Here is an 18122-nt window from a genome sequence, read left to right on the forward strand (position 1 = left end):
TAACCATCTGGCAACCACCAGTTGTGAGGGGGATAAAAAATGTGTATACCTCCAGTGGCTGCAAGTGATTGCTGGAGACTGCTCTTGTGCGACTGCAGCAGTCTGCTAGCGACCGCAGAAATCACACGGAGGTTTTTGGTGCAGCACCTTTTTGCAGCCAGTGTAGGTCAGCAACCACTTGGACCAGATTGAGGAACATTTGTTTTTCCCCCATGTCGAGTAATTTGCCAGATGATTGGTAACTGGTCTCTGGGCCTGTGTAACTCGACCCTAAAATTTAGATGGATTGCAGCATTATTGACTGTGAATCACCTTTTGCTTAAGTAGGAAATTTAGATCAAGTGTAGGAAAGGTGGACTTATTCACATCACTAATGCAGTTTACGTTGTTTGCATTGATTAATAAGATAATTTTCGAATACTAAAAAGCGAATCTTGATGGCATCATAATGTTAAGACCTACAGTATAACAAATATTTGCAAATTTCTTCTGATTATTCCCATTTCCATGTTGCAATTTTTTATTTACATGCATTGCATGGACTCATTTATACTGTTATAATGTGTATTCATGCTTTTTGATGCAAATACTGCAATTTCCTTGATGTCACATTGCCTGCTATACGTGAAGCTGTGCTGGCGAGAAAGACAGACACAAAGTAATCCACTCATATGCAGGGTACACGCTGAGCAGTAAATGTCAACAGAAAGCTGTTTCTAGATATAAACCTACCTCTGCTCATCAGTAAGCTCGAGGCAAACCTACCTAATCATTAGCATATTATTACTTGACATTCCTGAAATCACAAGAAGAGCAAACTGACATCTGCTCGAATAAAAATGCTCTGATGAGCAGTTTGTTTAGTGAGAATTCAAGCTTGATTAAGTTTTCTAACTTAACAGTGTGTGGCGAGGTTACACAGTGTGCTTGAGTTTATTACCCTGCCAAATCGTATTTGCTTCAGGCTAGAGAGGTATGACTAATTAGCTGGTAAATAATCCCAGTTCAGACTGTAGCAGTTTGGGGACAGGGATGAGTGCTGTTGGTGTCAACACACGGGACCAGGATTTATCCCAAAAAAACTCCAAAAAACCAAGCTGGGCAAACTGGACCTGAATCAATACCATCATTGGAGATTCTGAGCTGTATCCTACATTTCTCTTGCAGAGGAGTTTGGACCAGAGAGCAGCTTTCATCTTGCACTTACATAACCACTTAAAATCCCATGGACTTTAAGCCCCGTCTGCTTTTCAATGTTTCACATGTCAAATATTGGCTCATACTTTTCTCCTCTATGACTTCCTCCTGTGTCTTTCTTAATTTTTTTCTTCTTTCTTTTTCTCTCACTTCTTCCTTAACTGTGTTTCTTACATCCTTCAGGGGAAAGTGCTGTGTGACGCTGCTGAACGAGACAGAAGCCCTGAAGTCCTACCTGGACAGAGAGGTACGTGGTCATGATGGAGTCTCAACTGTAATTAGGTTTTAGATTTCAGTGTGTGTGTGTGTGTGTGAGTGTGTGAGTGAGAGAGAGAGAAGAGGAGAGTAAGAATCTTATGAGTTTAAAGATTCTTGTTTCCAGATGAATTATTCAACGTGTTGACCTAGAATGTTCTTTTCACGTACTGTAATGAGGAGACGAGAGACTAGGAGAGGGGGGAAATACACAGACACAAACACACACGCACGCAGACCAACTGATACACCCCACTCTTTCGCCTCTCCGCTCGCCCATCCCGCTTCCTGTTCCTTTCATTGCATCCTCACACCTTCCTGTCATCTGTATTTCCCAGGATGCCTTCTTCTACTCGCTGGTATACGACCCTCAGCAGAAGACCCTGCTGGCTGATAAGGGGGAGATCCGTGTTGGGAACAAGTACCAGGCCGACATCACCGACCTCCTGAAGGAAGGTACGTTGTGCTTAAAATTTTTGGCTGCTTTTTAAAAATGACTTATTCGCTTAGAAGCACTGTATCCATTTTCTGCAGGGCACTTTTTACCCTGCAGTGGACTGATTATTTTTTTAGCAATATGTCTGCATTAATGGGAAAAGTTTAACAGTCTGAGCCACGACTGTCAAACTTTTTAATATTTGTGCAACTGCTCAAATTTCAGGAACATGTCATGAACTTTTATGACTTTTCTGCCTTAATACACCACTTTTTTTCCTCTTTTCTGTTACGAGTAAAGTTGAGAGAACAACCAAGTTGGGTTTCCATGGCAATCACACTGTGGACTAACAATGATTATACATAATCACAGCATTTGAAATAACAGTTTATTGCATTCGTGTTGCACAATTGATGACTTTACAGTCACCCGCAGAGAAGACAACTGTTCATAACGCATCCCAAATCTGACATCAAAAAAGCTGTCATTGAGGTATACACCCACGATGAAATATAATAGGTCGTAAAGTGTAGCAAAATATTTGTAAGCATTCATTTTAATAACTGGGACTTGACAGTTTTGTACAAACTGTAATGTTTTTAAATCCAACTTGTTAGTAACACAAATCCACTATTATTTCCATTTAGATGAGCAGAAGGATATTTTCCGGGCATTCTCTGCCAATAGTTTGTAAGGTAATCATTAATCAGGTAATCATTTTCAAATGTGACTGTTTTTCTGCCAGATTATGGTGTTTTGCTGGCATCCTGTGTTTTGCCAGAATTTTATTCTTAGCAGGTGGGATGCATCTGAAATTGCAATTAAAGCACCATGGGACACTAGGCTTGCTAATTAAACCCATGTTAATGAAATTCTTCTACATGTGTTAGAATCTCAGGCAGGCTGGCTCGTTGGTTGAAGGCTGGCAACTTGACAGAGCCCACCTCTTCAACTCTGGGATTCATTAAAGCCCCACACAAAGCAGGATTTATTTATTATTTTAATCTAAAAGGAAAATTGCAGACAATTGAACTTGAGTTTTTTGTGTTTGCTGTTGTTTTTTCCCCCCCGATAAAGACCCATGGCAATCTTGGAGAGCATTAAAAATGGACTTGCATCCACATTTGTTTGTCTTGTGGTGCATTTAGGTGAGGATGATGGCAGGGACCTGGAGAAAATGGAGGAGAAGATCTGGGACCCCAACAGCTCACTGACAGAGAAACAGATTGATCAGTTTTTAGTAGTAGCACGGTAAGTCAGCTCAGACATGAAATGTATAACAATAACAAAAACAAATCTGATTTTTGTAATTTCTTTCAATTTCAGAGAGAGTTAGTTGTAAAGTTAGTTATGCTAAGGTAAATTTGCCTCACTTATTAAAAAACTGTGTCAAGTAAACTTAATCCATCCAGTCTTAGAGCCGTGACGTCTGGCTTTTATTTGTGTGCATCTAAAAACAATTATGACAGTTATTATAAAACACATGCATACTTTTTTTTTTTTCAGGGAGTGCACTACATTTAATCAGGTGTACTTGAATCCGAAGTGAATCCAAGAGCTAGTCTAAAACTTCCTAAAGGTCACTAGAAGGGTCAAGGCAAGGTTAAAAAAAAATAAAAACACCCATCATGCTGAACGGGCATTATGGGGTGCCATAAAGAAGTTTTTTGAGTCATTAAATTTAAAAACCTCACCTCTTTAAATTGTTCCAATTTTCTCTTTGACATCATGTCTTTGTGCACATCTGGACCGGTTCCAGCTCAGCTGCTATTTTTACATCGCTTCCTGGAAGTCCGTTTCTGACTACTTGTATGGGCACATTATTTTACCGTGGAGCTCTGACTTGCCAGAGAGCAAACATCAATTTCTCTGTCAAGCTGACCCAGCCCAACCCCCATAACTGGTGGAGAGAGCGAGGGCACATCAGCGAGGAGTGGCACCAGAAGCATGCTTGTTGTTGTTGTTGTATTTTCTGTCCTGAGGTGGTTGAGGGAGAAGATTTACAACAAATGGTCTCAACTACGGCTCCCTGAGACTTCATTCTATTCCCCTTTATGTAATTCAAGTTGAGGAGTCATTGTTTTTACACAGCTGAGCAGATCCAGTGCACATTATGGACACACAAGTGCAAGTAATCTGAGTGGGACTTGCAGGGAATGAGAAATAGAAAATAAAATAGCCGCCGCACTGAAAGCGGCGCACTGCTGCTCAGGAAGATTGAAGATTTAAATGTGGTAGAACTTTTGATTTGTTGTGAAACGCTATGATTGCACCTGGTAAAGATGCTGCAGTTATTTAATTCTCAGCGTGAGAGAAAATACATGAATTCACTAAAACTAATAAGTACTACAAACCTTTCCTAAAATCTGTGAATATCTAGTTTTCAAGCCATATTTGGTTGCTAAGCAGTTTTAGCCTGTTGAGGTCTAAATTTGCTTGAGGTGCATTATCTGTCTGACCACACTACAGACTTGAATATTTTATTTGGAAGAACCAAAGTTAGGACTTTGCTGATATGACTTCCATGTTTGTTCTGTAAAGGGAACTATATCAGTAGTTTCTCATGTGTCCCACAGGTCAGTAGGTACCTTTGCCAGAGCTTTGGACTGCAGTAGCTCTGTCCGACAGCCCAGCCTACATATGAGTGCTGCTGCAGCCTCCAGGGACATCACCTTGGTGAGATAGACATATATATGATTTGATTTAAACTGTTAACACATGACATGTGAAAGGTGTTGTGGAGAAGGAGGACTGTTAATCAGAAAATCCTTGCGCGTGAGTCTGTTAGTGATTGTTGAAGCCTGTGTCTGGTTATCCTTAACAAGCATTTGGCCCCAAAACCTAGCCAGCCTAGTGTGGGTCTATTCTGCCCTAGATCCTTTCCTCATATATAAAACATGGATGAGAGCCCTAGCTACCCACATGTACACAAACACACATGCAGACACACAGAAACAGCTCAGATACTCTCATGGAGGCTGTGTCTACACACTCTAAACTGGTAAACTATAATCATATAGCTGCAATGAAATGCATGATTGGTTCAACTCATGCACTGACATGGATTTGTCTTGCATTTAGTTTCATGCCATGGACACCCTCCATGCTACAGGCTACGACATGACTCGAGCCATCGCAGCACTGGTTCCTCAGGGTGGGCCCGTCCTCTGCAGGGATGAAATGGAGGAGTGGAGCGCCTCGGAGGCCAACCTCTTTGAGGAGGCCCTCGAGAAATACGGCAAAGACTTTACCGATATCCAGCAGGATTTTGTAAGTGGGAAAACAGTAGGATTTGATTTTAGGAAACATGCTTTTGTTCTGTCATATTTGTGTGCAGTATATGAAACTACATGCAGACTGTAAGCTGAGAACCGGGCAGACAGACATAGAAGTGCTGTTTTCCACTTTGGGTTTCAAATGGAATAACAAAATGTATTGCAAAGTGTCCTTGGTTTATTTAAGAGCTGCAAATACAGCCACTTGAATTCATTTCATTTTACAGATTTTTCTCAGCTCATCAAGCTTTATAATTATCAACTTATGCAGCAATTTGCACTGAAATTAAATTGTGAATTTTATGTACAGAAAACATAAAGGAATATCCTGGAGAGAGCTCTGGCTGTAATACGTACCCTCTAGAAGTTAACTTGCCAACACCTTTACAGCTCAAACCAGTCCTATGATTCTCCCCATTTTAGACTTCGTTTAGGTGTTCAGCTGATTTTCCTTTTATGCAACTTTCAAGCATAACAGTAGTCTTGTAAAGAAGCACTGTGTCCAGCCCCATGGTAAGAATGAATAGTGAGCATTTTTAAACAAACATCCAGTGAAAGCTGCCTCTTCTCTGCTGAAGCGCCTCATGTTCTTCAGTGCTGAGAAGAGTGGCGCTGCCTTTAGTGTTCTCTCACTGTGTGCATCAGTCCGCCACCTGGTGGCCATCTGCTGTCAGTGCTGCAGACTTTTGTTTCTACTTGAGGTTTTTTTCCAACAACAAGACTACACCATCAGTATGGGTGGGGCCACCACTTAAAGGCTCATATTCTTTCAAACTTCATAGAGGCAATGTAACGATTTAGCTTCAGTTTTTTAATCGTATCTTTACCTTTTTAATGAGCGAGTACTACATCAGGTTGAATGCGTGTGTGTTCCTTAAAATGTGAAAGAAATACACAGATATTTTAGCATTCATAATTATAAATGTCACGAAAGGGAGAATCATCTTATTTGAGTACCAATCTTAATTTCTCAGTTAGTTAAAGTCGTTAATGATCATGTAATCAAGAGTTTCAGCTTTAATTTTACATTCCCTGCCTTCAGCAAGATTTCCTCTCTTTCTATCTGTTCCCATAACATCACCTCAACTAAAACCATAATTATTTTCCTCTTCTGTCCCTGTGTAGTTGCCCTGGAAATCCCTGACGAGTATTATTGAGTATTACTACATGTGGAAGACCACAGATAGATATGTACAGCAGGTAACAACTTCCTTTATATATTTCTTAAGGAAAAAAGAAAACTAAGTGACCCATATTAATTAATTTTATATTTGCATGCGATTCACAAATCTGTTGTTGGTACCTAAAGGTTAGAAATTCACTAGGTCTAACTGCACTTCTCGTCAACAACCTCCTTTTCTGCTCCAGAAACGATTAAAAGCAGCCGAGGCAGAAAGCAAGTTGAAGCAGGTCTACATCCCCAACTAGTGAGTACTTTGATGCAGCATTTTATCAGCCTGCTTTCATTTTCCTACATATTATCAAGTATTAAATCAGTCGATGCTGCGGAGAAGGTCACAGCAACAACTCTGGTATTTTAAAGTTCAGCACTTGTCGCTCATTATACAGTACAAACTCTTCTTTTTATTATTCACAAACGCTCTCAGTACTGGATCAGTGGAACTACTGTCTCTGGTTGCAGGCTGATGAATATTATTTGTTCTCTTGGTGAATGTCTTGTCTCTGTATCTCTTCTTATATCAGTAACAAGCCAAACCCTAACCAGCTGAGTAACAATGTAAAGCCAGCTCTGGTAAATGGAGCAGCGGGTACAGCGGGTACAGTGGGTACAGCGGGTACAGCGGTCCCAGGACCTCCAGGCTCAGTGCCGACCCCAGGCTTGGGTAGAGCCTGTGAAAGCTGCTACAGTAAGTCATTCTGTTGTGTCCTGTTATTGCGCAAATGCAGTAGCTACTGTCCTGATGTAAGAGTTCTTTCTCCTCCTTAGAGGAAATGAGATTGTCGTGATAGATATACAGTCAAAGCCTCAGATGTTTGCAAATCCTAATCAGTTTTGATGCGACAATTAAACATCTTTCAGTCTCGGTGTGAAAATCTATTTGCTGCTTTAATTGCGCTCGATAATTAACCTGGTATGGATCTTGGGTGCTGCGTCTGTAGTTTTAGTATACGTGATGACAACATCCTTTTGTACTGATTTTCCTAATTTTTATTTAGCTAGCATCCAAGATCATCAGCCTATGTTGATCTCCATCATCCTTGTCTTCAGATCGGTGTATTTTCAATCTAATACAGATAATTTAAAGATCTGTTCTGTGCTCTTTGTATGCGGCACACATTTGATATTGGATTTCCATAATAGAGAGAAGAGAAAATGGCCTTATGTGCCCTGCAGCAAAGTATTGTTTGAATTATTTTAGAGGCTGTACTTAATTTAACGATGAATGATTAAAGCTAGGGCTTACTACACCCATTTTTGGTTTTTTTGTAATCATCTCTGCTTAGCCATGTGATTTTGTGCTGTGTGTTTGTGTGTATAGCCAGCAGCTCCTACCAGTGGTACTCGTGGGGACCTCCCAACATGCAATGTCGCCTGTGCGCCTCATGCTGGACCTACTGGAAGAAATACGGAGGGCTGAAGATGCCCACGAGGTTGGATGGCGAGAGGCCCGGACCCAACCGTAACAACATGGTACAAGCTCACACACGCTTCACTACATATTGACTTTGTTTCCTTTCCACAAATAACAGCCTTACTGTCTGCCGGAAACCTTGCAGTTCACCAAAAGTTCATCTTCCAGAGAAAAATCTAATGTTGGTTATTAGTTAAGTTAATTTAGCCTTTTTAAATTAACCCAGTCATTGTATAAAATGAAAATGACATCTGAGACGCTTGAATCAGTATGATATTATTGTTTGGGGGAAAATGGTCCAAATGATGCTCTTTTAAAGCAAACATTTTGTCTTATGACAGTAGGAAAAGCAAAGGTGGAGTTAATCACAGCCCAGTTCCATTAAGTGTCCCAGTAAGCCTCGAGAATGAATCAAAGGTGGAAAGTAGGTCTTTCCATCTTTGAGTGCGGCAACCACAACCTGTGAAAAAGTAATATTTATTACTTCAAGAGAGAAAGTACCACAGTGTCCTAATTTGGGGTCTACAGATGCCAAACACACCATACATCTATGCATTTCTCTTCTTGTGGTTTTTGTCCTTTTTAATAAAGAGCAGTGTATCCTATTTTATTTTAAATATTTTTTATTACAATCCTGTTGAGTTTTCAGTAAAATCCCTACAGCACAGAGCATTCAGCATGCCCAGTCATTTAAATGTGTTGTGCATTTTAAATCTATACCCTTTGAAAGCCTACTAGGAGTAACCCTGAGAGCTCTCTTCTGAACTGAGGGACTTTCTGGCATATTTCAGGTCTGCTTATAGAACAAAATGACTGGGTTTGCATCAGAAATTAAATGAGGGTGATCTCTGTCTGTGCAGCTACCCTGGGAAAAAACAGGACCTATTCTAATGGTCATTGGACCGCAATTTTACGGACATATACTGACGTGTCAGAACTTAACTGTCTTTCACGGGTACTTTATGGGGGGAGTTAAAAAGCACTCTACGCATCTGTCTTTCCCTTTGGTAGCCATTAAATTCCTATCAGGCAATGACTGTAGTCCAGATGTTTTCCTTGTCTTTAGTCCTGTGATAAATTGATCTCTCCCTAATCCATCATTTAGCATTCAACTGTAAATACACATTTCTACTAGTACAGGCTGTTCAACATTTTGGTTACAAAAGAAGTTTCTCATCCTCTAAACCTTCTCTAGAGCCCCCATGGCCTGCCCCTTCGCCACAGCGGCAGCCCCAAGTTTGCTGTAAAGACCCGGCAGGCTTTTTACCTGCAGACCACCAGCCTAACACGGATGGCACGTCGCACCTGCCAGGACATCATCAGACCTCGATATATGGCCAGGCACCCCTACCTCCCAGTCAACACAGCAGCCATCAAAGCAGAATGTAAGGAACCGTTTCCCTCATGCATAACTATGACATGTTATAACATTTGGGCGCTCTGTACACGTCCTCATATTTCTAATGACAGTGTTGTTTCACTGAATGTGTGCAGGTGCTCTGCGATTACCAGACAGGCCAAAAAAGCCTTTGCCACTGAAACCTGTGGAACGTAAACCTCTGGAGTCTGTTGTTCGGTATTTAGGTGAGATCAATTCGCCACTACATGTTCATTTTTCAGTTTCTAGTTTTTCAGGTCACTTTTAACTGGGTGTGATACCTTGAGCTAGGTATTATGACAAAATGAATTTATTTCCTCTGTCATTTTCTTCATGTGTCTCTGATCATGTTTCAGAAGCACATCCCCGTCCATCCAAGCCCAATCCACCGACTCGCGGAGGGTCAATCTCTACAGGCAGTCTGACACCTATAAAGTCCTCTCCCATCCTCAACAACGGCTCTCCCACCATCCTGGGCAAGCGTACCTATGAGCAGCACAATGGACTGGATGGTGAGCCAGACAGACTAGAAACTTTGAAGCACATATACAATCTGCATGTGTTTGCCTCGTCAGCGTCAAAGAATGTCATCTTCACCGAACTCCTATTTGTCACAACCACCATAGAAGATTATTTCCATCTGCAGTGGTATATATTTGGCAGCATGTCTTTGTTCTTGCACCTCTCCACCCTTCCTCACTGATATGTGGAAAACCAAAAGCAGGGAGAGCAGCAGCGGCATCAAGGCTTTCGTATAGAACAGAGCAGGCTGGGATGGGGGTGGGTTGCAATGTGGCTTGCAGATGTGCAGCATCTGTGGGCAGGCAGAAATATATCAGCATTTAAGTCTGTAAGCTTGAATTCAGCACATGCCCAAGTTATGCTTGATATGTTGAACATTGTTTTGTTTTTTGGTTGTTAAAGACTTGTACCATCAATATGCATTTTAATCAAAATCCCCTTTGTTTCTCAAAATGAAAATATCCTTTAAAAAACATTCAAAGGGTTTTGAAAGGTTTACAGGCAACTTGAATTTGCCTTGGTGTAGTTTGCTTGTCTCATTTGATCAAATTTGGACCATTAAAGAGGCAGTTCTCATGTTTTGAAGTTGAATTAAATAATACTTAATGTATTTGCCTTTTTATTTTTAAAATTCAGTTTTTAAATTATTGCAATTATGTCACATTTACATTTATTATCTCATTATTGTGAATCATTTAACACAGATTATTTAAGCAGAATATAAATCTACACCTGCGACCTCTGCGGCTACAGCACATAGTTACGATCCACTGCCGAAGGGTTAACAGTTTGAGTGGGGCTCTTATGTTGTTATATGTTATTTATTTATTTTTTGGGGCGTTATGTCCCACTTTCTTTCTCCCCTGTGAAATGGGAGATGGGTAGAGACAGACTGGGAAATGAAGAGAGGGAGAGAATGCCAGGGAAGGATGGAAAGAGGAGAGAGCAAGAGGGAGATTGCAACAGGATCCGATCGGCCTTGCTTCTTTAGCTGGAGGCTACGGTCTATGTTGTCATGGTAACGGGAGAAAGGAGGATCAGGAGGGTTCGGTAAGTGTATCCTGAGGGAGAGTATCTCCACTGCTCTATGAGCCCACCTCAGGCCCATGCTGGGATAACACACCAGGAGGAGATCGGAGTTGGAAATCGTCCAGGTTCGAGGATTAGGGATTAGTTTTCATTTGTTTGACTTCCAACTAGCTGACTCAATCATATCAGAGGACAGAAAGGGTTTCTGTTGCATGTTTATTTTCATTACTTTTAAACATCGTTATTTATTTGTCTTATTAAATGACTGTGTTTTGTGGCAGAGTGAAAGGGATCATTTGTGGTCAGAACGCACACGAAATTGTGACCCAAGTCTGCTGCTCAAATTGAGTTTATGGAGCGTCGTAATGAGTTTCAGCTCGTTGTTCAGCTGTTTCGCCTGGAGGTTTACTGTTTTGGTTTACTGTCACGCTCTCACAGCATCTTTTTGGCTGCGAGCAGGCACAGTGAGGAGCTGATGAAAGTAGCGAGGCGTTAACAACCTAAGGGCTGTATTTCCCTTAGGAGCTGGTAGAGACCACAAAGGGGACCAAAAGAGGCTTAAATCTTGACTTTTGTATTTGTTGTCTGTCTAAATGGCAAGTTTGTGTTTGCTGCCCCCAAGTGGTAAAAGAAACTTCTTTCATCCAACTTTGCTACTTATAAAATTTGCTACGTTTTGTCTTGTTTGCTTAACCCAGACAACACTATACATATGGAACAGCCAATTAAATTCTTTAGTATGTTTCTATATGTATGAAGTTGGAGATATGCTGCATCATTGTGAATAGAAGCTTCTACTGTGAGTAAAAAGCTGGTGAAAGGGACGAGTAAAGTCTCCTTCTAGCGTCAAGAATTGCGATGATTTGCTGAAATCGTTTGAGGAGTAGAAAAGTAGAAAGAAAAGAAGAAACTGAGACCACAAAACAGCATAGGAACAATATTATGTAATAGTAGCATGTAAATGCTGAGGAGAGGCGCTCAGACCTCAATGCAGAAATATAACTTCTTACAAAACTTTGTGTCTGAATGACAGTCTGCCATGAAATCTCACTAACAAGTATTTGCAAAATAGCCTTCGTTGCTTCTCTAGCAAGCATGAGTGCATTTAGAGTTTTTAATTTCAATTTAGAACATCAATTAACTTGAATATTACATCATTTTATTGCTACTTTGTGTTGCTGCCAACTAAATGTGAATGTTAATGGTGTTGGCCTGATGGGCTTTGATTGAAGCGTATAAAAAGTAGTGAAGTGGAAGATGTGGAGGCACACGTTGTTTTCTAAAGCGCAGCAAAAATAAGGTTTGGTGTTGTTTTTCCTCTGTGCTGAAGTACTTTAGGAAGCCAGCAGAGGGCAGAAGAAAGCAATAATTTTGTGCAGCCCCTTACTAATAAGGGAGCATCTGAAAATACTGTTGTTTGCCTGTAGACTAAAAAACTAGAGCTGTATTTATTTTAGTTTTCTCCCGTGACATCTCTCATGGTCTTCTTTTTTTTTTTTTTTTTTTTTTTTTTTTTTTTTTTTTAGGTGCCAAATCCAAAGTATTGGCTCCACAGTGGGACATTATGGCCAAACGAATGAGTGAAGCAGTGCGGCCCTCATCGTCCCTCCAGGACGAGGTACATGAACTGGACTGAGCACTCTGCGGGACAACCTTCACTGCGAACCTCAGTGAGGTGAGAAATCCCCACTTACCCGTGAGGATGCTTATTTTTAATTGCCTTTGTGTTAATAGTTTTGCTGTTCTGTCTAACAATGTTGTTTCGCCAAAAACGAGGAAAGGAAAAACATACGCCTATCCAGCTACCCCTATAACCTGAGACGCTACGAAAGTAAAATACAAATCAAAAAAATCAAAGCAAAGAAAGCATCTAAGGCGCTTGTATCTATTACAACTAGGATACAAACCTACAGATACATTGCTTTGAAGAATAGTGGTGAACTTCTCACTGAGGGAGAAATATGATCAGGAAATCTTTGTTAATGACTGTGTTGCATCACTTCAATGTTTGGTGAATTTAAATCCTAAAAAAAGGCAACAGTAGAAGTCACAGCTGTGTTTTAATGATGAAAGTAAGAGCATTTCCACAAACACAGTGTGAAGAGAGAGGCATTGAGACTAAGTGGCTGTGTAGCCTTAAACTTGGGCTAATAAGGGTTCAGTTTGTTAGGTAACAGAGATTAGACTATGGAGCAATGGAGGAAGGTCATGTGGTCTGTAATGAGTGCATCAGGGTAAGAAGAGAGGCGAATGCACCCATCATGCTTGGTGCCTACCCTACAAACCTGTGAAAGCAGTGCTATGATCACGGGTTGCTCCATGTGGTCAGGTCAATATCAGCTGACTACCATATACTGAGTGACCAGATTTTTCCCAGCAGTGGATTTTTTTTCTTTCAGGGATATTGGAAGATACCAATGTTAGGATTCATCAGACTCAAATTATGATTAGTAGTTCAGGGAATAGGACTAGCCACAACTAAATCCGGACCTTAAGGCCTTTGAGAATGTTTTGGATGTGCTGGAGAAGACCTCATACAGTGGTCTGACTCTCCCATCTTCAAAACAATCGGCAGCTGGGGGGGGGGAATTTATGCAATTCCAGATGGAAATAAATGTTCTGACCTGTGTTAATTTTTGTATTTTTTTTATTTTTTGAAAATAAGTTTACTCCAATCAGAACTAATTACGTTCAGTCAATCAGAATTGATCTCCTTGCATAGGAAGGTTGTCACGTCTGCCCCCGATAAACAGGGTTGGAGGGAGAGAAGTGTTGAAATGTAGACTCCTTTTGAATTTGATGTCAATGAAAATAAGGTGCTTTGTAAACTGTTACACTTTATATTTTGGTTAACTAAATAAACTTTCGATTCAGTCAACTATAATCTAAAGCTAAAAGAATCTAGATGCCTAAATGATGAATAAAACCTAATTAAGCTTTGTTGTCAAAATTAACACTGGTTTTGATGTTGCATTAGATCAAAAACAATTTGTGCTTTCATTAAAGGTAAGGAGCAGTTAAACTAAATACTCAGTATTATTTTTAAAGCCAAGAAGAGTTTAAGGGGTATGAAAACTTTAACGTTTTAATGAGAGGTAAAACATTATGGTTTTTGCCCAGTTTTGAGAGTTTTTGCTGTCAGCTGTCATTAACTGTGTGTAAAACCTTTCCCTCGTGTGTTTCTTCCACAGCAGCGGGGGATATGAATTGGATGAGGCTTTTCCCACTATAACCATAGCCGAGGGCAGCTGAAAGGAGACGACAGCATTGGCTACTTTTCTTCAATCAGTATGAGTCTATCAGACTTCTGAAGACTAATCGATCAGTTTGGCTGTGGTCAATCAGAAAATGAGCCTGACTGTACAGGACTGTGTTTATTACTTACATTTCTCGTTATTACTGTCTTTGTAATTATTGTTATTGTTATTTTAATGTTTTTCTTTTTTCTTTTTTTACCAGTTATAACTCAGCTTATTTGTTTGTCGATCAAACGTTGAAACTTGAAGTTTCAAGAAAAATGCTTGCAAAAAACCCTGTGGAAAAGGGTGGAAGGAACGTAACAAAAGCCACTTGCATCTTCTGTGTTTTTCTTTTTCTCAAGTTTAAAAAGAAAAAAAAAAAAAAAAGAGAGACGCACTTTGATTTCAGTGACACGAGTTCAAAATGTCTTTTGTTTTTCTGAATTTGAATGCTTTCTAGGAAATTTTCTGTTGTGTGAGTCGGCCCTGCTCTTCGCCCAGAGAGGTTTAACTTATTGAGAAAGACTTGGTGTTTTTTCTACCTTTTTCATAAGTAATGCATCTATGCTTCTAAAGTGTAATTAAAAAAGGAAAAAAAGAGGTAATTGATTTTTTCCCCCCTCTTCCTTTGGTGTCTGTGCACGGAGGTGAAAGTTGCACTGAATGTTCTGTTTTCAAGCTGGTGTTTACCCGTCTTTCTTACTCCTGCAGGTATGCAAACAGGGTATATGCAAAAAATAATGGAGAATTTTTCATTCCTAATTGCTTTATATGTTATATGATTAGTATTAGAAAAGATTTCATGCACAACCAGAAACATGTTTTGTAAGCAAACATCTGAAAACTAAAAAAAAAAAAAAAAAGCAGGAGTGTGCTCTGCTTTCATGTCCTGTCCTTTGTGTGTTTATTGTATGTTTGCTAGCAGCTTTGCAGATTACATCTCTTCTCCTGCAAACATTTTTCACTTTGGGGTAACATCCTAGGCTCTGTAGACGCCTGACAACCTGTGCTGGCTTTTTAGCCTTATATCAGAACATATCTGAGCCTTAAAGTCTCTAATCAAGTGGCTGGGTAAAGCTGGTGGTTTTGCTGACCAATTTAGTGAATTTGCATCATTGTCTTTAGGTGATGGTGGGCTGAACTCACTTTTTAGTAATGATGCTAACAATGAAATGCTTTAGAAAGTTGGACACAGCACATGTACAGTTTACAGTATTGTAGTGCAGCAGATAACTGAAACAATCTTTCAAAAGTGGATACAAGCAGCAGAATTTGCAGGTTTGTCCACTTGGAGAAGTGTGAAAAATCCTATTAGCTACTTGAACTTCTGCATTTTCCATCTTGACCGTCATTTCAACCTTAGAAACAACTACAGAATTTCAACCACTGGATACATTTAAGAAATGTTACTCTTGATTTTTACATTTTTGACTTCAAGCAAATCAAAATGTATAACTTAAAACCCCTTTACACCACTGAAAGCACACCTTTAATATTCATGTCATTATATTTCTGTGTAGTTCATTTGAATTTTACATATTTGATGCACACACTTGGCTCATCTCTCCTGTGCTGGCACGGCATGCTATCGGCCTCTTCCTTCCTTCCTTTTTTTTTTTTTTTTTTTGAAGGCTTAAACAGTCACTCCAAAAACAATTTTAGAACCACCAGTTTACCTGACAAGCAATACATGGATGCAGAATCTGGGGTTTGAATTGCAGACCTTCAAGGAGACAATCTGCTCTAAATATAAATAAGAGAAATAAACAAGATTTGGGGGTTCAAGGCTGAATCCATTCAGGAAATGCAACTGAGACAAATCACATTTATACTATTGCACACCACACCCTGTTTGAAAATGTAAAAAACTAAAAAAAAAAAAAAAAAAAAATATATATATATATATATATATATATATATATATATATATATATATATATATATATATAAAAAAATCACAAAATGACTTTTAAAGTTGACTTCTACAAAGTTGAATGTGTATCATTTGACACAAAGATCATTCAAAAAGGGAAGTGTAGTTTACATAATCTTTAAAAAAGAGGAACTTTTTGCCTTTGTTGACATTCATCTTGAATTTTCAGTTAGCTAATAGAAAGTTGGCTTCATCAAAAAAGCAATAAAAGAGTATGTGTACAAATTTTGCAACTTGTATTCACCTGGAAATGTAGATTTATCTGCTGCACTATTCCAGTCTAATTGGTAAAAAATTTAAATTATAGGACTAATAAGGGGAAACAAGACTGTCAACTTTCTGTAGTAAAAGAAGTCATTAAGTGAAGTACAGGGTATTAGCAGAAACAGGGTTTGGTACACCTGGCTGTTTTATCTGATTTTTGAGCATTCACAGGTGAAAACTAAAATAAATTTGGCATTTTGGGTAAACATTTGAAAGCCATCGCCATGTAGGGTTGATGGCTGATCTAACTAAGTGTAAGAATATGACAGCTCTCCTTTTTACTGACATCCAGGTTCAAAGTTATGAAGACTCAAAAATGTCAATAATAAAAAGCACAATACCCCTATATACTTTCAACTGTTCTTAGTGTAAAGCCAAAGTTGAATGAAAACTACATATTTAACTAAAGTAGCTCCTCAGGGAGGACACCCAATCAGCAGAGAAACTGAGAAGTGGTACTGATGTATTTTTAATACTGATATGTTAAAATCCATGTTGATGTTACAGACTCAAAATCAAATCCATGCAATAATCTACACAGTAAAAAAAAATGAAGTATTTAAAATCTGGGAAAGGAGATCACTGATTTCAAGTTGGTACGTTGTAATAAAAACTTGTTTAGTAATAACAGGAGGAACATGTTAACAGGGAGAAATCGCTAATAAATCACAATATTGAGGTAAAGAACTTGTCGCTAAAGCAAATCAAACAGCTCTTTGCTAGCCATATTGTGACACCTTTACAGCTTTATTCAAGCTATTTCACCTAGCTTTCCTTATCTGATAAGAGGAAGATGATCAGCATGTTTTGTTAAAAGCTTTGGGGCATCATCACCTCTGTCTGGACTCGATGTTTAAGGTACCTGCAGCTACAATTCCTACATATCACAAAGGCGTAGTCTGGTCCAGTCTGCTCATCTGGATGATGAGATCGATGCTGATTGCCAACATAACGATTCTGCAAGAGCATCCCTCCTTACTTTATGTGGCCTCATGGAAAATCCCGTCTATGTGGTATTTTAGCCTCTGCCGTTAATGTCCAGTTGAAATCATACCTGGTTAGTGATGTGCCCAAGCATACAGATAAGATTACCATAATCATATAATAAAGTTTTTCAAAACACTGAATGGCCTTTCAAATCTTGTTATAGGTACTTTGAAGACCACTTAGAGTTCGTATTAATATTTCAATTATGTCCTGTAGTGCATCATGTCAGGTTTAATGATTGTACATAATATTACTGTTGTTACTGCGTGGGGTCAGGCAGTGCATTATCTGTTGTTTAGACTGTATCATCTACTTTACATACTGTATTTTTCCAGTACAATTCACACTCCCCGACTCATATATTTCTTGGCCAGCACATTGAATTAAATTAGTTTTCATAAATCCTATAATGACTCATGGAAAGTCCTTACTTAAGCTCTTGTTTGTGAACTATATGTATGTCTTGGATTGTGACTACACAGCAGCTTCATCATGTGCCTGGAGCACCTTTTCTTCTGCTGAAGTAAATTGTTTGGCAATAAGACTCAAGTTACCACATGCCCCTAAACACTGTGACTGGTTTCTTTTAACTGAAAGAGAAAGACATGCAGATGTCACTGGATATGTGTGAGGGTTCATACCTCAGCAAACTCCTAAAATATTCATTCAGCTGGAAGCCTGTGGGAAAATCCTCTCATGTCCATTAGTTTAAGATCAAAGGTCTAAACAGGAACGAGTAACAATGGATGTTTGGAAATTATGTTTATGTACTGCATGTGTTTTCTGAGAATTAAATATGTTTTAGGCTGAAACGGAGGTCAGCGCCACAGTTTACATCATATTGCAGCAGCAATTACTTAAAGTAATTCACTTTTGTTGTGAAAATTTTTTAACTACAGAACTAAAATAAAAACAGGTGATTTTTCTTTGGATGCAACTTTTATATTATCCACTTTTAACATAATGCTTCCTGTCTGTGTTTCAGGGAGCGGGAAAACAAAGCACAAATGAGC

The 18122-nt window shown here is 39.2% G+C and overlaps 1 protein-coding gene across 2 annotated transcripts in view; it reads left to right on the forward strand.

Moving 5' to 3' along the window:
* mta1 (metastasis associated 1) overlaps positions 1-14534 on the forward strand; it is a 48657-nt gene extending 34123 nt beyond the window's left edge. The window contains exons 6-19 of one of the 2 annotated variants that reach the window (XM_026151730.1): positions 1381-1444; positions 1791-1908; positions 3037-3139; positions 4465-4564; positions 4970-5158; positions 6289-6363; positions 6532-6590; positions 6868-7031; positions 7665-7816; positions 8953-9142; positions 9252-9341; positions 9492-9647; positions 12213-12361; positions 13878-14534. In XM_026151730.1, coding sequence (XP_026007515.1) covers positions 1381-1444; positions 1791-1908; positions 3037-3139; positions 4465-4564; positions 4970-5158; positions 6289-6363; positions 6532-6590; positions 6868-7031; positions 7665-7816; positions 8953-9142; positions 9252-9341; positions 9492-9647; positions 12213-12322 — 1570 coding nt within the window. In that variant the 3' untranslated portion in view covers positions 12323-12361; positions 13878-14534. The remainder of the gene's footprint in view (positions 1-1380; positions 1445-1790; positions 1909-3036; positions 3140-4464; positions 4565-4969; positions 5159-6288; positions 6364-6531; positions 6591-6867; positions 7032-7664; positions 7817-8952; positions 9143-9251; positions 9342-9491; positions 9648-12212; positions 12362-13877) is intronic. The other variant, XM_026151731.1, reaches the window with a different exon arrangement.
* Positions 14535-18122: the final 3588 nt, after the last annotated feature.

Source organism: Astatotilapia calliptera, chromosome 19 (genome assembly GCF_900246225.1).
Source record: "Astatotilapia calliptera chromosome 19, fAstCal1.2, whole genome shotgun sequence".
Lineage (NCBI taxonomy): Eukaryota > Metazoa > Chordata > Actinopteri > Cichliformes > Cichlidae > Astatotilapia > Astatotilapia calliptera.